At 40.6% G+C, this 22,737-nt stretch overlaps 2 protein-coding genes and 2 long non-coding RNA genes across 5 annotated transcripts; 2 read left to right on the top strand and 2 right to left on the bottom strand.

Annotated features, from left to right (window-relative positions):
* The first annotated feature begins 794 nt into the window (after nt 1-794).
* On the top strand, nt 795-10,806 carry nrde2 (NRDE-2, necessary for RNA interference, domain containing). Of its 2 annotated transcripts, none has more exons than XM_014995714.2 (19): nt 795-1,065; nt 1,308-1,413; nt 1,571-1,774; nt 1,871-2,011; nt 2,360-2,628; nt 3,273-3,493; nt 3,742-3,966; nt 4,057-4,246; nt 4,402-4,535; nt 5,578-5,698; nt 6,104-6,282; nt 6,373-6,544; nt 6,945-7,165; nt 7,404-7,890; nt 8,833-9,218; nt 9,310-9,452; nt 10,067-10,208; nt 10,391-10,462; nt 10,551-10,806. In XM_014995714.2, the coding sequence occupies exons 1-19, from the start codon at nt 990-992 to the stop codon at nt 10,674-10,676; spliced, it is 3,615 nt and encodes a 1,204-aa protein (XP_014851200.2). In that variant the 5' UTR covers nt 795-989; the 3' UTR covers nt 10,677-10,806. The 2 variants fall into 2 exon arrangements, with proteins under 2 accessions (XP_014851200.2, XP_014851199.2); XM_014995713.2 differs by having other exon boundaries at nt 796-1,065; nt 8,830-9,218.
* Nucleotides 2,280-3,434, bottom strand: LOC148152806 (uncharacterized). The gene is made up of 3 exons (XR_015761975.1): nt 3,289-3,434; nt 2,521-2,598; nt 2,280-2,427 (listed from the first exon to the last, which is right to left on the bottom strand). It is a non-coding gene; the product is annotated as an uncharacterized LOC148152806 (long non-coding RNA).
* On the bottom strand, nt 3,813-6,471 carry LOC148152805 (uncharacterized). Its single transcript, XR_015761976.1, has 4 exons — nt 6,341-6,471; nt 5,998-6,229; nt 5,557-5,692; nt 3,813-3,946 (listed from the first exon to the last, which is right to left on the bottom strand). It is a non-coding gene; the product is annotated as an uncharacterized LOC148152805 (long non-coding RNA).
* A 1,703-nt stretch (nt 10,807-12,509) lies between the features above and the next one.
* On the top strand, nt 12,510-21,177 carry calm1a (calmodulin 1a). The gene is made up of 6 exons (XM_014995720.2): nt 12,510-12,637; nt 18,271-18,301; nt 18,405-18,548; nt 19,672-19,778; nt 19,858-19,993; nt 20,085-21,177. Exons 1-6 carry the CDS (start codon nt 12,635-12,637, stop codon nt 20,111-20,113), a joined length of 450 nt encoding a protein of 149 aa, XP_014851206.1. The 5' UTR covers nt 12,510-12,634; the 3' UTR covers nt 20,114-21,177.
* Nucleotides 21,178-22,737: the final 1,560 nt, after the last annotated feature.

Here is a 22,737-nt window from a genome sequence, read left to right as displayed (position 1 = left end):
AAAGAAGGAACATGGATGGATATAGCACTGCAAACTAAAAATCTGTCCACTACATTCCTGATTCAAGGTAATTTTCCTCAAAGCTTAATTTGACTGATTACTGTAGGTTTTTAAATCCATATGAAATCTACAAATGCATGTTGAGTAATGATGTCTTTCAAACTAGAGGCACATTCATCTAAAAAAGCAGGTTTTCAGGTCCTTTGTCAGAAAATGAGCTAATTGTCTTGCAAAAGACTGAACATTATGTAGCTGTAAACAAGCAGATTTGGTCTAGAAGAAGACATTAGATCCAATGAAATTCTGAGTGCTTGGTTATGCATCTTTGAGTGACAAAAGTATTAATCCACAGCGCAGAATAAATGTTTACAAAAACTATTTAAAATCTTTTAACGAAGCATTAAGTGAGCAATGTAGTACAATCAATAAAACCACCCTAAATACATTACAGACAGAAAATTTCTAAACCTCGAAAGATGGACTAACATGTCAAGTAACTTGTCATAATGGCTGGCTCCTCGACAGGATAATAAGCCTATAATGGCATGTCTGGCATTTTTCTGGTGTACTTAAAAAGCAATAAATATTTAAAATGCAACTGCGATTATTTATAGTTTAGTGATGACAAATATATAAAAATAAATGCATATATATATATATATATATATATATATATATATATATATATATATATATATATATATATAAAGCTAAATCAACTAAAAGAATGTGAGATAAAATAATTATATGCATCTTTGACAAAATATTTGTTATTTCTTATGCTTGTTCTTTCGTCTGTTTTATTTCGTTTAATATTTTTAGTTTACATTGTGTTAATTGTATTAATGACATTTGTATGTTTTTGTGTTTTTATTTATTTATTTTTCGTTTATATAGTGAAACCATTGACATAATAAAGCCACATTACTAATCTGGGCGAAACAACCACCACGTGACGTCATACTCCTGCGACTGTTTACATCCAGCGTATGTGCGACGCTATCATGGCTCTTTTTCCAGCGTTTGCTGAAGTATCGGAAAACAAAGTTGAAGATTCGTCGAAAGGTGGACATTCGTTGCTTCATGTTACGCATGTTTTACGTCTTAGTGCATTCGAGTTAACATCCTTTTGTCTTTACCTGAAAGAAAACTGAGCTCATCAGTTGTTAAGAATAAACATCTTCAACGGTCTTTAACGTCACCTCTCATTCGATCACAGCTAAAAGCAGTTCACATTTCTAATCAGGCAAAAATAATAATAATAATTAATAAATAATAATCAATTTAATTGTGTGTTTTCCCTCCAGAATTAGACTGGCTGAACAATAAGAGTTTTCAGGCTGGAAATGCTCTCTCCCTTCACAGTCGTTTTTTAGAAAAGTCCACTGAACAGCCAAACAAGAGGGAGGAAAGGTAGGAATGATCTTTCTTTTGCATGTAACCTTCTGGTATCTTAAGTTTTCACTACAAAAGCATGTATGACTCTGACAGCTACATAAGGTTCTGAAAATGCTGTATAGGACATTTGAATGATAACATTTTACAGTTGATGTTTCTGTTTTTAACTCAGTGTTGGCAGGGATATTACATGCTCCGATGGGGAAAGCAGTGGGAAGGAGGATGGGCCTCCAAAGAAGAAGAAAAAGAAGAGTGAAAAAAAGAGGAAAAAGAAGAAAAAGCACAAAAAAAAGAGTGGGAGGGCTTCGGGCAGTAGTGGATCGGACTCTGAAACCATCTATCCCAGTGATCTCAAGAGGGAAGAGGAGGGGATTAGGTGAGGAGAAATACTCCTCATGTTTATAGAAACTAAAAGCCTTTCCTCAGTTATACATTTCTGTTTTTTTTTGTGTGTATGTGTGTGTTAATGCAGGCAACAGCCTGCGTCATTAGGAACTCGTTTTACATGGTTGGATGACCTCCAGTCGCCTACAGAAAATCCGTTCTGTGTGGACCGTAAACCAGACCCGGCCAACTGGACTTATAAGTCCCTGTACAGAGGAGACGTAGCTAGGTAGCACACATATTCTCACAGAGATTTCTCTAAACTTTTCTTTTGTTTAGTTAACAAAAGGATCCTGAGAGCACTGGAAATTTAAGTCCTAAAAATTGTAGAATAAAGACATAAAAAATGTGTTAATACCCTGACCATTGTTTATCAATTGATATTAGCTGTAAACATATTGAGTGTAGTGTTCAAAATCTCAAGAAAAACTGAAATCAATCAAAAACACTGTGCTGTTTCCAAAAAGTTAAAATAAGGCAATAAAAGACAGTGTGACACTTTTGCACAACATCGTTAACTAAATTTAAAGTAAGACAATTAACTGCAGCTTTATGACAACACGTCTCTCTCTCTCAGGTATCGGAGAAAAGGAAGTTCCTCTTTAGGTCTGGACTTTCGCAGGCAGGGAGTCAGCTGGGAGGATTCTGAGACAAAGAAGAAGAAGAAAGTCGGGGTAAATGGGAATGCAGCTGACAGGTACTTTTCTGTAGCCACTCGAAAGCTGCTGCGGGCTGCACCTCCTGTTCCCGTTATCCCTGCGACGCCAGAAAGTGGGGATGTACTCAACTCAACCTCCTTCCTCCCTCTGGGTGACGCTGAACGGGACAACACAAGACATGAGTTAGGTAATGATTTAAGGATGTTAACACTAAACAAAACATCACAGACTATTCTGATTTACAAGATCCAAGTAAAGGTTTTGTTTGAGTAAGACTCAAGAGTTCTTAAATGTTTGTTTTAAACATTGGGTAACACTTTATTTGAAGGGGGTTGAATAAGACTGACATAACACCTGTCATGAACATGAATAAGCCTTCATGAATATTTATGACTGTTGTCATAAAGCTTCATTCGGTAAATTACGACACTTTTAATACAAAGTTGACATTATTCAAAATGTCTTTGTTATGACAACTTGACATTAACCAGGAAATCATTACTGTTTAAACTTTACCTTTAATAACATAAAGTTACCTAATTTTTAAAGTGCAATCAGTAATACTTTTATAACAAATTTATATCAGTAATGATTTCTTGGTTAATGTCAAGATGTCATAACAAAGACATTTTGAATAATGTCAGCTTTGTATTAAAAGTGTCATAATTTACCGAACGACGCTTTATGACAACAGTCATAAATATTCATGAAGGATTATTGATGTTCATGACAGGTGTTATGTCATGTTTATGACAGTGTTATGTCAGTCTTATTCACCCCCCTTCAAATAAAGTGTTACCAAACATTGTTTTTTTTTCTGATGTCATTCAGATAGCAAAGCACAGACGTCAGTAAACCCCCTTGGCGTGTATGATTCGTCCACCTCCCTGTGGATGCAGGGGAAGGGACCATTGCTTCAGGACGACGCGAAGCCGGTCGCAGAAACAGAGGAAAAGTCCGAGTATGTGGCTGGAAGGACCGAAGAGTTTAACCGGCGACTCAGGGAGCAGCCAGCAGATACACAGCTGTGGATAGAGTTCATTCGCTACCAGGTAATTGAGAAGAATATGTTGCCATATAAATTATAAAGATCTCCATCGAACCTAAAGGATAAGATGTGAAAATAGGGCACAGTTTTCACAAACAAGGTCTTCTAATTTCAAAATAAACCAAAGCTTTCTTATACATTTCATTTTTGTACGTTTATAGAACTTGTAGAATATAAATCCATGGTAAAAAAAGAAAAATAATAATAATAATAAAGTTTACTACTGCATCTGGACTTCCCCCTCTCTTTTAGGACGAGCTGAGTGCAGCTGCATTTGGGGGTGACGAGGAGCAGCAGGGCAGTGATTTGGCAGAGCGCCGCAAGTCGTCCTACAGGGCGATTCTGGAGAAGAAGCTGAGCATTGCAGACAGAGCCGTGGAAACCAACCCCACCTGCGTCGCTCTGCAGCTCGAGAGGCTCCGAATCTGCCAGGATCTCTGGGAACCCTCCACTTTGGCTAAAGAATGGAAGAAACTGGTAAATTTTGTGGCTTCGTTCATTTTTTTGAGATGTCGGCTGATTATTTTTTTTCTTCATGCATTTGTGGGCTTCTATGCTATATTCTAGGTGTTTCTCCATCCAAACAGCGCCCCCTTGTGGAGGAAATATCTGCTTTTTACTCAGAGCTACTTCAGCAGCTTCTCAGTGACAAAAGTCAACTCTGCATACGGAAAGTGTCTGAGCACGCTTAGCGCTGTGAGAGACGGCAGCATGGTATCCCACCCAGCTTTGCCTGGAATAGAGGAGGATATGCTGGGTAAGATTTACTGACTATCTGAGACTATACATAGGCTTTCATTTAATTTCCTGCACAAGTTTGGCAATATTCCCTTTCATAAAATGATTCAGAGCAGCATTAAAACCTTTGTCCCCAAATGAGCTTTTCTTTTTTTTCTTTTTATTTCTGTCCAGATATCTTCACCCAGCAGTGTCATTTCTTGCGGCAGTCTGGTCACTGTGAGAAGGCGATTTCTTTGTTTCAGGCCATGATCGATTTTAGCTACTTTAAACCTGACAGTGTAAAAAAGCTCTCCACAAAGCAGCAGGTACACACACACACACACACACGCACACACACACACACACGTTTGTGTTGCTATCTTTGTGGGGACTTTCCATTGACTTCCATTCATTTCTACAGCCTAAACCTTACCTTTACCCTTTTCCTAACCCTACCCATCACATACCTAACCCTAACCCTAACCAAAACTCAATTCATACCTTAGCCCTAAATCTGACCCCTGACCCAAAAACAGGGTTTCCCCTCGTGGGGACCAGGCTCCGGTCCTCACGAGGAGCAATTGGTCCCCACAACGTAGTATATGTCAGGAAAATCGTCCCCACAAGGTATTACAAACAAACGCACACACACACACACACACACACACACACACACACACACACACACACACACACACACACACAAGAACATTATAAACAACAGTAAGAACATTAATCTGTATTTGTTAGGGACTACTGAGAAAACCTGCTTGAATTTGTGTAGAACTCTATGTATTAGTGGGATCATTGATGGAAATGTAATGTTTTCTTACTCAAAAACCTTCTTATAGGATCATCTGATACTCATAACACTGGGCACTCAGTGGGAATACTGATCATCATTTTTAATAATTGCGCTCATGTACAAATCATCCGGATTCATCAGTTCTTTTTCTTCAGAAGCCAGATGCAGGTTCCAACTGGACAACAATCATAAACACACATAAAATGGCTCTTGATAGGATAATTCAGGCTAACACCAAGCTTCCAAAATGGCTGCCGCAAAGCCCCACCAGCGTCCAGCCACTTTAAACTCAACCAATTCTTCCTGTTGGTTGCTACGGATGTTTTGTGTCTCCAGTGTAACTTTAAAGAGACATTTAACCACATTTTCGTGAGACTGTATAGATTGGTGATCATCCACAATGACTTATCTGGCTGAAGGTGATCTGTATGCTAATATTTGCAACTGAAAATGTGGAACTATCCAGTTTATTTGGTCGTATTCCTGAGTCACGTTGAGGATATTTTATTTAGAAAAGGACAAAAAGAGGCAGAAAATGTTACTTTTTGTTCCCGTTTCTGCAGGTTGATTTCTTTGAGACATTCTGGGACAGTGGAGAGGCGAGAGTTGGGGAGGTAGGAGCCCGAGGATGGAAGGCCTGGATGACCCAACAAGAGCGAGGAGGATGGGTTCAGCCCCCTGCAGGTGAGATGCTTTTATTCACCTACATCTCAATAAATTGGGATATGCGGTTCACTGAGACTCGTTAGTCAGATTAAAAGTACTCTTTGAAAATAACAAACTTTAAATAGGTAGAACGCATACTTATCAATTATTCCATATTTCTGTATTTTTTTTTTATTGGTCTAATGTGATAGTGTGATCTTAAGTAAATAGATTTCATTGACTGTGATTAATTAATCTATAGAAAGTGTTTCACTTAGTGAATTAAGTTACTGAAATAAGTGAACTTTTCAGTAATATTCTAATTTATGGAGCTGTACCTGACAGCCTCACAGCTCCAAGGTGCAAGTAGGATGAGTTTGGTTTACAAATCCTTTAATGAGAGGTTTCTGTGTTTCCGTCTGCTTTCCGTTTCTCCACACGTAGAGGAAGAGGAGGAGGAGGAGGAGGAAGAGGACGAAGAGGAGGTGAAAGACCGGAGCCAGCCCAGAGGGACCGTCTGGCTGGAAGTGGAGTCGTCCCGTGAAGCAGCTCACTGGTTGCCCTGGAGACCTGACAAAGCCAAAGGCCAATCAGAGGAGGACTGTGAGGACCCTGACAGACAGGTGCTGCTTTCTAATGATGTTTGAAGTTCGATCTTGGAACAAGTTTGAAGATATTTACCTCATCGAAACATCATCTTTCTCCGTGACCAGGTGCTGTTTGATGACATCGGCCCATCCCTTATTTGTCTGACTTCACCAGAACTCCAGCTGCGGTTTCTTCTCAGTTTCTTGGCCTTTCTGGGTTTCCCGGTGGATTTTGTGCTCTCTGCTGCCCCCTATCAGCCAAGCATGCTACTGGAGAACCTCTCACTGCTCACTCAAGGTAATAAAATAACTGGAAGTTTTCTAAATATTTTTAAGACATTTTAAAGTGAGTTGGTATCTTTTAATAATCTATACTGCATAAATAAATCAGACGTATAGCCTGTTAAGAATCTATCAAAATTCAGTTATTAAGGATAGATCCTTTATCCATCTAAATACCACCTATCAATAAGAGACACTTTGACACATATTTACAAATATTTAACATGTTCTTTGGAAATAGCATTTCAATGTGATAATAACCATAATATCTTAAATACTGTAGATTAGTTGCTGTAGCTAATCTGGAGCAGATTTTATAAGCCGATATGTGCATAAAAGGTTAGATTAAAGGAGTCTGCGATCGCCTACAATTATCATAATTACCATTACAGATATGTTTCCTTCGTGTCTCACAGGTGCAGCGCTCCAGCGTCCTCTGACTTCCTTTAACCCCCTTGAGACGGGGATTAACCCTGTAGGTCACATGACCACTCTCCAAGGAACCAGGAAGTGGTTGGGGCTTGGAAAGCAGGGTGAGAAGTTTCTCACCAACGTGTTCAGCATGCTGCAGCCTTTCCTCCCTCCTCCCCATCGAGCCGTTCTGTCTCTCAGCTGGATGCTGTACGAGAAGCTGAAGGTAGACCCAGAGCAGTGCAGAAACAAGCCTCACCTGCAACGCATCTCTTTGTTTTCTTCCAAAGCGTTTTTAAGTTTATAGAGGCCAAGATTAGTAGTTCGTCTCTACAAGTTACAAAACTCACAAAAAGAAACTATGCTTCTTGAAAAACATACAGGAGGAAGTTGAAGGCGGTTGTATGCTATCATAAAGTAATGCCTTCAAACTTTTCAGCCACATATTTTTATGTATTTGTTAGGTTTTGCACTGTCTGCGCAGCGGCAACAAAAAGCGGCTTCGCGCTCAGGGAAAGAGCAGCAAGCGGGTCGCCAAGAGACTCCTCAAAGAACCTGACAATCGCTCGTCCCTGGTGCTGTGGAGGGAGTACGCACACCTGGAGTGGGTGCTGGGCAACCTGGACGAGGCTCGCAAGGTGTTCTCCACGGCGACAGCGATGGGAGGAACCAGGGGCCTTGGCAGTCCTGCTCTGTGTGAGCTGTGCCTCCTGTGGTCCCAGCTGGAGGTAGAGAACTCGGCAAAGGAGCCGGGAGGAGTCGCTGACGTAACGACGTCGCCAGCTGTTGCGGTGCTGACCAGACTGGCAGAAGGAACATCTTCGTCTTCATCCTCCCAGACCTTGACCCCAGTTTCAATCCTGAAGGCCAGGAGATCGTATGATCAGGCTCTGAGCTCCAGCCTGTCATCTCTGGACCAGAAGACCCAGAATCATCAGCAGGACGGAAACGGTGAGCGGCCTGTGTTTTATTGTCTCCGTGTAGAGATACAAACTGAATCCAAGGAGAACTTTTCAGTTTGGTCTGATTAGGGCACACACTTCTGAGAATTACCATCCAGATTTCATTGTCAAGGTTTCAGTCACATTCTGACTGTTGAGGTGAGAAACGAGTCGGTGATAAACCAGAACAGAATGAAGTTTCACGGGATCATGAGTAACGCAAATACTTTTAACAAAAATGTGCATTTCTAATCACTTTTAAAACAAACAACAGATATTACAAATTCTGCTAAAATAATAAATCATATTAATTATTATAATATTGTTGTCTATAAAACTGATTTATTTCAATTGAAATTAATAGATTTAAAAGTTTTTATTTTAAATGGAGCTGAATTTCAAAGCAGTTTTTTACTTTCCACAGAATATTATATGCAAGTCAGACAATAAAAGTAAATCCAAGAAGCAGTTTTCAGGGAAACAATGAATTAGCCAGGATTAATTGTGTTTTTTGGATTTTATTCTCATCTGTAAAACACAGATCTGTAGAATCAATAAATAATTTAAATAGAACCTGCCTGAAGTAGGCTAAAAGATCTCAAAAGGCCAATAACCATTTCCTAAATTTCAAGAACAGAAGGGAAAACAAAATCTTTGACATCTGTGTCCAGGAAGTCTGAAATTATCTAATAACTTTGCTCCTTCAGGACTTGGATAATAACTTTTTTCCCTGAACAAATGAAGCCTTCATTAGAAAACAGCTTTTTGCTTATACTCTGTTTCTTTTTCTGTTTAAATATGAAACATTTGGGTCTGACAAAATGAAAAGAAACATTAAAAATATGTAAGGGGGGTGGAAATACTTTTTTACAACTTTTGAGGTCAGATTGGTTACTTTGTTTGACGTTCCAGTAACATTGTTTGGTTTGGTTCTTCTCGCTTGCCGCAGCAGCCCAAGATGAGCCGCAGGAAGATAAGCTGAGGCTAAGAGGCCTGGTCGGCTGCTACGCTCTGTTTCAGTACCTAACAGTGAGCATCCAAGCTGCTATTGCTGTCTACAGCCAGGCCAGGGAGAGGATGGAGGAGCTGCACCGCTCATTAACACCCGAAAGGCAGCCTGACCACGATGAGGCAACCGTCCGGCCGAGTCGTACCGTCCACAGCCAGCATGTCAGCTGGTTGGCTTCAGACTGTGAGGCTTTAGCAGTGCAACAGGCGGCTCTGCTCAGACACAACAATACTGTCGGTGTGTGTACTTTGGCAACACTGAGGCAGATGCTTACCTGTTCCCTCTCAGCTTGGCCGTACAGCGCCCCCCTGTGGAGTGTTTACATTCAGGTCTGCTCCTAAAAAAAAAAACACATCTTCCCCCTTCAGAGGCTAAAATTAAAGCAGTGGTCAGAAATGATGAAGCGTCTGTGTGTTTCAGGTGGAGAACCGTTACCATAGCGCCGGCCGGGCACGCCGGTTTTTCCACACTGTAACCAGAGACAACAGCAGCAGCGTGGTACCCCGTCTGTTTGCTATTGTTGCTGAACAGCATAGGAAGCAGCTGGTGGATGCAGCTCAGAGGTGAGGCTGAAAGTGATGATGAGTATGTTCCTATAACAACAAAAATACAACCAGAGGAAATTACACCTTCCTCCAGCTCTGGAATTTTACATAAAAAGGACATAATCTGATCTTTACAGGGTTCTTTACAGGGTTCATTCACAAACAAAAAAAAACACATTTAGGACAACTGATGACCTTCCCAGAAAATGTACCCAAAGTTCAGAGCTTGGAGAAATAACAAAAAAGAATAATAGCCTCCAGAAAAAGACTCAACATTGTTAGAGGGGAGAAAGTCTGTTCTCTGGGGTGTACTCTATTGCCTCAGTGCATGAAGGTTCAAGTTAGCATTAACTTCCTAAATTGTTATGCAAATTTGTGGTATTTGCAAATGCAGAACCTTGCGGTCACTCTGCTGTCTTCACTAATATTCAGGAGTCGAATGTGAAGCCGTCAGAAGCTCTCATACCAACTCTAGCTTATGGTGATGATTTTTATTAATCAGACTGAATGCTTTATATTTTGAGACATAAAACCCTTGAACGTAAACAGGGTGTGCATTCTTTTAGCAAAGACTGTATAAATGAAAACTTGTTACAAACAAATTAAGTCAAAAATGCTAACATCATTCGTAGGTCTTGTTGCTTGGATGAGGCCCTGCCCATTCTGCCAGAAAATGGTCTCAGCAACCGAATCCGCGGACTGTTCGAGGGCGCCACGTCAACAGAGATCGGTGCTCATTGTCCTCTACTGTGGAGGATGTACATCCATTTCCTGGTGAGATGATAAATGTCTCATAACATATGCAAAGCCACAATTAATACCCGTCAAGAACAGCTGCAACAACTGTGCATATAGTCATCTTGATTAACTTCCAGCCTGCTTAGATTAATTATGTTGTTTTATTATATAAAAATTGTATTTCAAAGGAAACATCTTGTGTTTCTGTGTCAATATAGGTGTCAGAGGGGAAGGTAGATAAAGCCAGAGGGATATTTTACAAGGCATTGCAAAACATTCCCTGGGTGAAGGTAAAACTCAGATTAAAAATTACCTTAATTTTACTTATGTATTTAATTGATCTTCTCTGTGTGCTAACACTTTGTATATATTAAACAGGGTTTGTATATGGATGCGGTGCAGTTATTCCCTGACCACCTGCAGGAGTTTGTGGATCTAATGACAGAGAAGGAACTCCGACTAAGACTGCCTTTGGAGGAGTTGGATATACTGCTGGAAGACTGAAAGCACTCAAATGTTTTGTTTGGTGGCTGTTTATTTTGGTGTTTCCTTTTACAATACTTTAGTACAAAGTTATAATATACAACAAATTGTTATTGTAAAGATCTTCTCAGTAATAAAAATTGATTTATAATTTTTTTTATTTAATTTTTTTGTTATACGTTTTTGGATTTTAAACTTTAAGTAGAGAATCTCACTTTCACTTTTGTCCCGTATTTCCGTGGTAGCAAAGGTCTTATTCCTTCTTTCGGTCTGAGGCTCACCACTTTATTAGGCAACACACCTGTAGATTACCTGCGAGTCATCACCTGTTCTTTTTTCTACTACGTTGTCGCTGTGGAGACGTTGCCCTCATTGCCGCTCCGTGCTTTGACGCATTGCAGATCCCTGTGAGCCAATCACTGGCCCCTTCACACTGGGAGAGTATGCGGGTTTGTCTTATCCAATCAGAGAACGTCTTTCAAAAGCAAAGCCAAAGCGTCCTCAGCGCTCAGAGTTTGGACGCTTAGATCCGTATCCTGCCGCTTGAATAAAAGTAGGCGTAACATAAAATAGTCCATCACTCTCGAGTGACCGTGCAAGCAAGGTGACTAAAAAAGCCCATGAGATTTCGCCCCCCCCAAAACCTAAGTATTGTTATAGCAATAGACCTAAAAGTGTTTTGTTTCTGCAAAGCAGTGTTTCTAAGATTAGTGTAGCACGAATTAAAATTATATTTTGATACCTAAAGTTACAACAGTATATATGTACTCAGGCTTAGAATCACACTTAAAGCAAAAGCATTATTTCAAAAGGAAGCCACTCATGCAACAATGTGGACATTATATGGAAGTCAAAATGAATTCTCTCTACAATACCCCTTAACCTTTTTAAAATTTACAGTCATCTGGAAAAATAAAAACAATTGATTAAACGGATTTCAGAACCAATGTTAGGTTTGGTCCAAGCTTGAATTGTCTGATAAATGGCCTCAAATATGATAGAACTTCATGTTTGTCTGCCAGGTGTCCACATCTCCTGGATTCAAAGTCTCAAATCATCAGCCCTCCTCCACTATGCTTGACAGTTGATGAGTTGTTTGAGTTTACTTTAGGTGTTTACTTTTCTCTGGGCCTGGTGCTGTGCACTGTGACCAAACACCTTAGCTTCTGTGAACTCTGACAACACACTTCTAAAAGTGTTGTGGTTCTTTCAGATGCAATTTTGCAAGTGGTGCCATGATATTGTTTTTATATAAAGATCTTTTTTTAACAGTATTTGTTTTAGTTTTTTTTTTACGTAATTGAATATTTTAATATAACTGAGGACTGTTCATCCTTAGTGCTTAATTTATTAATATAAGGCATTTACTTCCACATAGTAAAAAAAGACACAGCAGACTTTTTTTTACATTAACAAACCACAGAAACCAGAGAAAAAAAGTACATGAATAAAAATATGTATTTTTATTCATGTTTTATTCAACAATGATGCTAATTTTATTCATTGCTAAAGTAAAATGGTGAAGGTAAAAACTGAAATTAGTCCAAGGAACCAGTTAGTTGTGGTTTTTGTGCCAGTGAATATTATAGGAAAATAATTTAGTGTCATCTCTTCTGGACAGGGGCTAGGACCACCGGCACCTATGACCGTCCAGAATTATGAGGAAATATTTAAGCAACGTCACATGGTATTAACCATAAAGTAAAATCTTGTGGTAGCTAATGAAATTATCCAATATACCCTGGAAGGAAGAAAAAATATTAACGTTTTTAAATCCCATCATGGCTTCTTGTCTAACAGCGTCCCAGAAGCTGAGTAAAGTTGTACTCCTCCATAGTGCGGATGAATACAGTTGAACAGCAGAGCGGTGATTCGCCTCGTCTCCCCGCCTTTAGCTAGCAGCAGCAACGCTCAGTGGCACCCGTCCATTTCCTCTCTCCTCAACCGCCGGCAGGCTAACAGCTCTAACTCCCACAGACATGGTGAGTATCTAACCAAGTGCAATTTGCGAATGTGTGCGAATTAAAATTAGAATGTTTTGCGGTGACTTATGAGGTTCATTTTCGGTTCGGGAGTATCGTTGCTAAAACATCCCGGTGCCTCCGTGATTCGCACACGGGGCGAGCCAGGCAGACGCGGGTGGACCGACTTGAACCATTGACAGCCGTTGACGCTGTGGGTTATATTAAAAGCTTCTCGCCATGGAAGCACCGCAGAATGGCTTTGTTAGGTGTGTAAAAATGCTACCCTCACTCATAGGTTGTGGCCGTTCTGTTTATTAGCATCACAGCTATTACCTCACCCCGTCCAATGAATGATTTTCCGGCATTTGACAGCCGCCTTGTCGGTCAACGATGCATTTTTCCCCCTCTTTCTTAAAAAGGTTTTTTTTAAGAAAATGGTCCAGTTGATGTTCACCCCGAAGCCTTCATATTAATAATAAATGTGAGAATTGAGTACATAAAAAAAGAGCGAAGGTCGAGTGGGTAATGTTCTCTACGTTTCTGAAGTCATTTTTGTAATGGATGTCAAAATCAAGCATGTTTCATAATATGTTTAACTATATTTGGACATTATAGTCAGACACAGACTGAAATTGAATCTTCCTGCTTCTACCACAGAATTGAATACGCTGTGTGTAAAAATTCAGATCGCTATCTGCGGAGCGAGTGAAACAGAGCCTGGATAGGTGGAGATATGTGTGCTCTGGAGACGAGGGGAATAAAGTGAGGACCCATGTGTTTGAATGAGATAGACAGCTGGAATACAGAAAGTTGAAGTACCTGGGGTCAGTAGCGACTCTTGCAGTAATGACGCCCTGGGTTTGTCCTTCTTCCTGCCGCCCACCACACATTAATTGATCTGAGTTGATTGACCAGTGCTTTTCAGCTCCTCTCAATCCAAAGTCCCAATTTCGAGAGAGCTTTAAATTTGACCCCTTTATTTGTTTTTTACGCACTGAAATGATGTGTTAGCAATACTGGATTATATTCTAAACTATTTGATCAGTGTAGGATAATCCAATTGTGTAATAAATATGTATAACCTAGTCGAATTCAGCAACAGTTTTGTTGCAAATGATTTGTAAATCCAGTGACGACTTTTAAACTTTGACTTGAAAACAAAGTTTTTGCTTAGGTTCTGCACTATCCTGTCATTCACATTGACTGAACATGCAAAACAAAAAATCACTTGGGAGGTGTGGGGGAGAATACAATTTAGGTAATTTCCAAGCAAGCATGTGGGGACAGTGGAGAGGAAATGTTTCCTGTTAATGGGAGGGAGCCACCATGGCTCAGGGAGACCAGTCATCTGCTGTGACTCACTATAGGCTGAGAGGGCATATTGAGATGATTGTCAGGGGTGATGTGTAACAGTTTATTACAAGCTGTAGGAGCGAAAAGGAAGATTTACAATCAGGTTGCGAGCAAAGGTTACCACATGAAAAAAATCAGGCTGCTATATTTAAGCATCAGCCATTAAATAACCCAAAAAGAGAGGAATATGGTGTTGCTGTGACTCAAAGAGCTACATAGTACAGCCAGAAGAGCCCCAGTTTGTGTGTGAGGCCAGAATGATAACGAGGTTTCAATCATCTGTAGCAGTAAGCAACAAGTTCCAACCAGAAAAGGTCTGGTAGTAATTAGCCCTGACCTTATCTGTGCAGGGGAGTTTCTCTGATTTGGAAGCAGAGAGAAACAAATCTGTGAACAAGGATTCACGCCAGTAAACCTGAAACGTCTCTGCCAGCAGTTCTCTAAAGGACAAGGAGAAAGTAGCTGCTGAAAAAATCTGATTCCAGGTTGGAAGGAAGTGTAGATGCTGACCAAGTCAATTTTGAGTAATGTCATTAGCCTCTGAGAAACAGATTTAGTCAAATCAGTGAGGCCGGTGATTTTGAACGGCTTGGGGATTTGGTAGTAATAGAAAGCAGTGAGCGGAGCAGAGGCTGTTCAGGTTGTCATCGAGATGAACAAAAGTGGAGGGAATTAGAAAGGAACATCTCTGAGGGATAGGTAGATTGTCGAGGCTCCGATGGGTTGGACATGTGCAGGGGAGGGAAAAAGAGTAAGATCATAAAGATTAAACAGCAATGAGGGGATGAAGGCAGAACACACAGAGTGAATGAATGAAGATTTATTTGCAAAGTCTTTTAGAATAGAAATAACCTTATTGCTTCTCAGTGGAGAAATTCAAGTGCAGCAGGTTTTCAAAGCATGTAGATTCACACAAAGATAAAAACGTAAATGTATATTTTCTCCATTGATGGGGAGAAAACTGGTGATGTTTGCCACTCCCCACAAAAAGTTACATTTCTGATAGTCTCGGCTAATAAAGTATCCATCCACTTCGTAAGAGGAATGCAGACAGTAGAAGAAAACTTGTTCTACAATGGATAGAACAATAATGAGGCCTGTGTCAGTAATCTGATCTCGATTTCTTTACAAATACCCGATCTGTTTTCATCTACCTGTTGTAAATAGTTGGATGAAATGGATCAGCACCAGATCATGGGTTGAAGTTGTTTTTTTCCCCCCTTAAGTATAATTTGACTTCTATGTTCTTGTTTTACTAAAAAAAAAAAAGTAAAACTGTAGGTGTCTTTTTTTATTATTCAAGAGTTTATTCTACATGAGTTGAATTACTTTGATGGTTTATTTATAATAATTGTAGTCATTAATTAGGAGTCATCTAAGCCAAAGCTCACTTTATATTTCCAGTCCATGTCAGCTGCCAAACAAGTGTCTGTGTATTTGCTTGATGGCATCTGTAACAAACCTATTGATATTTGATTTTATAATCGCTAATTCAGGAATAATTTAATTATTCCATATTCAATCATTTCCATTTCAGTTTTGTGAATAGTTGTGCGTTTTTTTGCAACCATTTGGAGGCAGTTAAAGAGTTAAATGTTTTAAAAGTGTGCTGTACAGACTCCCTCCTCGGCTTGTACCATCTGCTGGAACAGGAACATGATCTCTTCAGCTAGACATTTCTCTACCTTAAGTGAGGTCTTAGCAGCTCGTCAAACATCGTTGAGCGGATCAGTTATTATTCTCCAGCAGCTGCTTGGTTGTAAAAATACCTGTATGAATTAATTTCTTAATTATTTCCCAGCAATCTTATTAATAGAGTGGTTTCAGTGCAGCGCTAGTTTGACACAAAGGCGTTTTATGAAAGCAGAGGGTTAAAATCAGTGTGTGTTCTGGTTTGTTTGTTGGAGACAAGGTCATAAATGGAGACTACAAGGCTGTTGCCAGGTAATAAATGACAGATGTAAAGACTCTGCTCGGTGTTCTCAAAGCATCACAGCTCCTCGTGAAACAGGCAGTTAGGAATCCCTGCCACAAGTTTACAATTTCTTTTAAAGGTTAAAATCAAAGGCTAAATACATTAATGTGGGGCTGGGAAATTATTGTACATTTTAATGGGAATTTCAAGTTTTATTGTCACAGTTTTATTTGTTGGCTGTTACATTCTTTTGTGATGACAGTCTCTCATTCCTCCAACAAATAATGCCTGAAACTCTGGAGATCGGAGAATATTGGAAGCTTTACTGAAGAATATGGGGATTTATTACAGCAGAAAACATCAATGCAATATTTACCACTAATATTGCAGCTGCATGACGTCATGTTGTATATCCTTATATGCATTTTTGCTTTGTGTCATTTAATTTCCTGTGTTACTTTCCCTAGAAACTATTTTGGAATAAGCAGCTCTCAGAATGGAGAGGAAACCATGATTCCCATATTATGATGCATCCTCTTCAAGCTACTTTTATATTCATTACATCATAAAGTAATGTTATGATGTAGTCATTTATAAGTAAGTGATTCAATCTAATCAGTGTCAGCTGCTTTTTATTTTTCGTATTTACAGTTGGTGTATAGTTTTTTTTCCTTTATTGTCCTATGATAAATAGCTAAAGTATTATCTCTCCAGATTACTGTGCAGCACGGCAGGTAGGAATTATAAGTAGAAGATTTGTACGGGTCCAGGGCAGTGAATTAAAAAAAAGTTGGTTAACTTACCTTAATCTTAACTGTCCTGAGAGTGAATACCAAAACGGGCTTGTGTGTGTGTGAATCACACATTTAGTGCCTGCGGATGAAGTGACGCTCCATGCAGTGCAGGAGGTTGGCTGACGGGTAACTGATCCCTCCCAGGAGATGCAACTGTAGCTGGGAGCTGACAGGTTGCAGATTAGCACATACATGCAGACACAAAGAAAAGGCTTGTGACCCCTTCTGGTGCGGACACTTTTTACTCTCACACACTTAAAATCAATTTCCTGACATGTTTGACCGACCCTCCACCAGCATGGCCTCCTGGCCTCTGCTCACACTCTTCATCTGTAGAGCCCATTGGAGAGGCCGCACACTCCGACGGCGGCTCCACGGTTCAGCCGTGGCGTTTGCAGGTGGTAGGAATCCACACCGTGCCACCAGCACGGTGTGGATACAGCGAGGGAAGGGGAAAGGACAGCGTTTGGACTTGTACGCCCACACCTATAAAATGATTGACGGTTGCACTTATTGAGAGACGGATAGATGGACAAGTTGCCAGGACAGCGTCAACAGAAAAGCCAGCTGTTACATCAGCTTGTCATCTAGATCAAGGAGGAGAGCTGCCACCTGTCAGGTCGCTCCGATCCGTTGGGATTGTGGAAACCTCTGTCATCCATCAGCTTCTAGAAGGACTGAAAGACGGGTCTGGCCATTTTCCAGCCACCTTTTCACCATTCAGGCCTCCATCTAACAAACCCAGGAGGATTAAAATCAACCAGCCACTGAAATATTTTTCTTTGACACAATTATTGGGATGACAGGATACGCTGCTTCTCTGGTACTTCTCAGCCTGTTTGTCAATTGAGACCGAATGATAGATGTCTGGCCATTATTTTTACCATCCAGCCATAACACGGGATATTTGCCCTTCCTGCCACTGTTCCCTCATTATGCTGCCTCAGAAAGTGGCCATGTACTCGGCAGAGGATGAGCTGGTGAGCCTGTCCACGGTCTATGAGCTCTTAGACGAACAGCAACATTATTACAGGGAGCTCATCCAGCAGCAGGAGAGGAACTACAGGGCCTTCCTGCAGATGTTGATGGACACTTCTTCCAGCCGCATGGACAGCCTGGTGCGTGAAATGCAGGACCTGAGGAACAACTTGCAGAGGACCAAAGCTGAGCTGGCGGAGGTTAAAAAACAGAGTGTGCAGAATAGCAAGCAAGCCGAGTTCCTGGCTGAGGGCTTAGTGATGGTCCAGGGGGAGCTGGATGGGGTCAGCATGAAAACCAGAGACTCTAGTGGAGGAACAAAAGGAAGAATTCTGGACGTAAAGCAGAGCAGAGGAGGGTCAGTGTTGAGGTTTGATGGGAGAGGAGTTGGAGGCACAGGAGCAAAAAAGCCAGAACCAAAAGCTGCAAAACTGGTGGCAGACCTCACAGATATCCGCTTTGGAGACTTTAAGGTTGTCAGCAGAATTAAGGGAATCTACCTAATGGTTTGGTTAATGGGAGCTTTTATGTGACGTGCTTCGTTAGTGTCCATATGTGACTGACTTAAAAAGTCTGTTCTGAATCCTCAACTCTTTTCTGTCTCCTTTTAGGCCGACCAACTAACAGAAGAGCAGATTGCTGGTAAGACGAGTCAACTCAAACCCTGTTTCTCAATCTTCGGGTTGAAATTTTAGCTTAATTGTCAGTATTTTGTCTTCATTGTCATCTTCTTTTTCCTGCCCAGAATTCAAGGAGGCCTTCTCCTTGTTTGATAAAGATGGCGATGGTACCATCACCACCAAAGAGCTGGGCACAGTCATGAGGTCACTGGGTCAAAACCCAACTGAAGCTGAACTCCAGGATATGATCAATGAGGTGGATGCGGATGGTACGCAGCTTTCTTTAAACTTTCTGCCGTTCAGAATCTTTTCACCAATCATTCAGATTTTTAGTCGTTTTCATACAACCTGATGTGATGGTGTGTGGAAAGAACCCACCAAAAAATATGCTACACTAAGCAAATTTTTTACTATGTAAAGTCAATTAAACATTTTTGTATGGAATACAAAGTATAAAATTTAACAATTTTTATGATAAAATCTGTTATAAACCAGTTTGAAAGAATATGTATATATTAAAGCCAAAAACATCAAATTAAAAATCCTGTCCAAAGAAAATAAATCTTTCAATCTCCTGTGACAGTCATCCAAATGTCTTGACACCCGTTCATATAATGAACGGACCTTCCTCACTCAGCTCCTCTAGACTAGCAGCAGCAGAACTGTGCTTCTGCTGAGGATATCACACAACACTCATCTGATTGTAAACAGCATTATAGAAAAGCATTGCTGTGATGACTTGTTGAAATCACAAAGATCCAATTTTCTTGTTTTTATTTTTATTATTATTTTTTATTGAATTCCTCTTTGGACCATCATCTCTAGAGGTTTCACTGCCATCCCCAGAACAGAACCAGCCTTTCACACACTCAACAGACAGAAGATGCAAACACTGAAGGACTTAAACTTTATCAAAGTACAGCCTGCTCGGTCTGTTCTTGTAGACAGGTTTACTGTTGTCTCCAGTTCAGTCTGTTGTCAGGTGAACACTGAGATATCTATCCTCCTCCACTTGTTTTGACCTGATCCTGTTTTTCCTGAATCTATAGTCAACTCCACTGACACAAAATGGTTCACCAGCTCACACTGGCATTGTAATATTGTTTATCAATATAGTATGTTCCTCCCCATGCCCCACGATTCCTTCTGACTGCCATTAACTCCAAGCCCCACCAGACATATTAATAGTTTGATCAATTAGTCTAATTAAAAATAATTTAATGTTAGAAACAAACAATAAAACATCTTAGACAAGCAAATTTTATCCCAAAATACACAAACTGGCCAAATGTAATGTTTGCAAACTTGCAAAAATAAAACTGCACAAAAATCTCCAGGGACCCATAAGGTAAAAATGTGCCATAACGCATGTCTGTCTGACTTGTCCTCCAGGCAATGGGACTATCGACTTCCCCGAGTTTCTAACTATGATGGCACGAAAAATGAAGGACACAGACAGTGAGGAGGAGATCCGGGAGGCCTTCAGAGTCTTTGATAAGGTGGGCCCGGGTGTGTGTGTGAGAGCCGATGTGACTGAAGTGAGTGTTATAATTGACCAACCGTGTGCGCCTTGTCCAGGATGGTAATGGATACATCAGTGCAGCAGAGCTCCGTCACGTAATGACCAACCTGGGAGAGAAGCTTACGGACGAAGAGGTCGACGAGATGATAAGGGAGGCCGACATCGACGGCGATGGACAAGTCAATTATGAAGGTATCCGATCCAAAATGGCCGCGTGTAACAGCTTCTGCGACTTGCGAATAAAAACATTATTCTGATTGTTTTCTGTCTCTCTCTTCCACAGAGTTTGTTCAGATGATGACCGCCAAATGAACTGAACTTACAAAGAATCAGTCAAATGTTTCACTTACCTCTTATTGCAAAAATCTACATTTAATCATGCTGTTCTGTATAGACAATTTAAACTGAATGTTGGAATACTGAAAATCTGTCCATATAAACAAGTTCAAAAAAAGGTAAAGGCAAAAAAAAAAAATCCAATAATCTGCATGTACTGGCTTGTATTCCCCATCCCCTCCGCGCTGAGCTGACCAATCACATCTCGGCTCATTAGACGAGCAGCCTCGTTCAGCCGCTGCTCCTCTGCTTCTTGGTTCCATCTGCCTGATGTCATGATGATTTGGGCGGGTCAACTGCCTTTTCTTCTATAAAGTCCTGTTGTTTTACTTTCCCTTCATGCATGCAGCGTTAACATGGGTTACTGTTGAGATCTCGGTGACAGAAAGCTGTCGTTGGACCTCAGAGGAGGAAAGGGGTGGATGGGAGGGAGCGAACCAATGAGACGTTCGCTTGGCTAAATAAAGTCGGTGACTGATATTTTTAAGAAAAATTAAAATGGAATAAACAACTAATTTTAAATTTTGTTTCCGGCATGTCTATTAATCACTTTATCCTTTTGTGTGTTTACCTTTTTTCTTTTTTTTGTTTGAGGGTGAAATGCCCCTTTGGCAGTCTTTGTCTTATCCAATATGGAGGGATGGGTTGGGCTTTAAAGATGATTAGATACAAGCACAGCTTCTGAGGCTACATCTGCACCAACGCTTGTACCAGTGTGAGTATTAGTTCGGATGTTTACAGACACAGTAACGTGAAATCTGAGTTATCTCGCTGCAGACGGGTGCAGGCTGCTGCCTCGAAGGCTGTGTGTGTATGACTCCACGTGGTGGGGCGAGTTTCAGCTTAATGGGGGACAGGGTCGGCGCTTTGCAGCATTTCTACCTTGTTTTTGTGTGTGAGTTTGCCTGTGTGCGTGTGGGTGCAGCGAAGCCCGGCCCGGTCCAGTCCAGCTGTCCTGTTCGGTTCAGTTGATCTGCATTCCAAGATGTACAATGCTAGTCTTTACATTTTGTTTTTCCAATAAAATCTCATGAACTAAAGGCGACGGGTGTTTGTGTATTTGTAGACGAGCTGACGTGCTTTTTTTGTTTTTTTTTCCTCTGTGGGGGTGGCAGAGCTTTAAGATGACTCATCAAATCCTCTGTGTGTGTGATGTCCTGCTGGGCCCACCGAACATATTTTTTAAAAGGAACCTCGATTATCAGAATCAGAAAACACTCTGAAAGTTAAGTGCTGCAAAATTACCATTAAAAGAAGCCATAGGTTTTTTTTCTTCTTTTTTTCCCCCCCAAATAACAGTTATCGAAGACTAACCACAGATTATTCTGCAGTTCATCAGGGTGTGTGTGGTGAAAAAATTCTCCGCGTTGCCACAAATGGCTGCCGATGAGTTGTTGCTAGGCAACAGAAACACAGATGGAAATGGAGAAATGGGCAGCAGAAAAATGTGGGAGGAAGAGGAGAGGTTTGACAATTATAGAATCACAGAGATCCGGCATCATAACCTACAGAACTGCCAGAAACTACATTATTTCAAACATGATTCTCATCAGTAGTAGATCTGGACTCAGCTAGAAGATACTGGATGTTTGTATGATTGGGAATCGGACAGGATAAGTGTAGGAGGTGTTGAATGCATTTCTCACAGTAGCTGGAGTTATGCAACTGTCTGAAGAGTATTTTTACACAATACGGCTCTGTGCTGGCATTCGAGTTCAGAGTTTCCAATGTGCTGCATTATAGTCTTCTACGGAGACGATTAAACTTTACATTTTTCTACTGACTGAAGACAAAACTAGGTCAGGGTTTCAGGATACAGTCAAAAGAAAATACGCCCTCTTTCAATTGTAGGATTCTCCCGTCAGAACAAAATCAGGATGAAGCTGTTCTTTATGAGGCTCTGACATTTAATCTTAACCTCAAGTTTCATAAAGGTACACATTTCACATCAAATAAAAACGAAACCAAAAGGGAAAGTTGAGGCCAGTTCTTTCTTCAGTTTGGGCCGAGCTTCAGGATAATCGAACAGATGGCCTCATTGACGGCAAGATATTCACTTCCTGTGCCTGAATAACAAGCCTGGGTCATGACCTCTTCACCTTCGCAGTTGGATTGAGGCTTGTGTGATGATTTGTTTGATCCAAAAAGGACATAGTCCCAGAGGTTATTCAGATGCAACGTTGTTACTGTGGAGTCGCACTGCCTTCATTTTATTCCCCTCTGTGCAGTTACTGTGGCTCAGCGGAAAGAGCAGTGATCTTGTCAAAACGTTGTGGGTTTGATTCCAGTTTTTCTTGTCCTACTTGTCTGCTAATCTGCAAACTGGTTTATGAAGATGTGACTCTAGTCTTTAGTCAGTATGGCTAAAAATTACAAAACGTAAAATAAATCTGTTTACTATTACAAGTTGAGATTTGTATCGTTAATTTCTTATTTATTTGACCAGAGCATCGCAACATCTCAATTCTTCTTTTTGGCTGGCTTTTTTTTGGTACTAAGCTTACTGCTGGGTTGATTAACCTGTTAGGCCAAGCCCACATCATCACCTCTCCACTACCATGCTCCACAGTTGTAATGAAGTGTTCTGCTGAGACTGTGGC

This window comes from Poecilia mexicana, unplaced genomic scaffold (assembly GCF_051168715.1).
Source record: "Poecilia mexicana isolate PSO_F unplaced genomic scaffold, ASM5116871v1 scaffold_22, whole genome shotgun sequence".
Lineage (NCBI taxonomy): Eukaryota > Metazoa > Chordata > Actinopteri > Cyprinodontiformes > Poeciliidae > Poecilia > Poecilia mexicana.
This window is presented reverse-complemented; position numbering and strand designations above follow the sequence as displayed.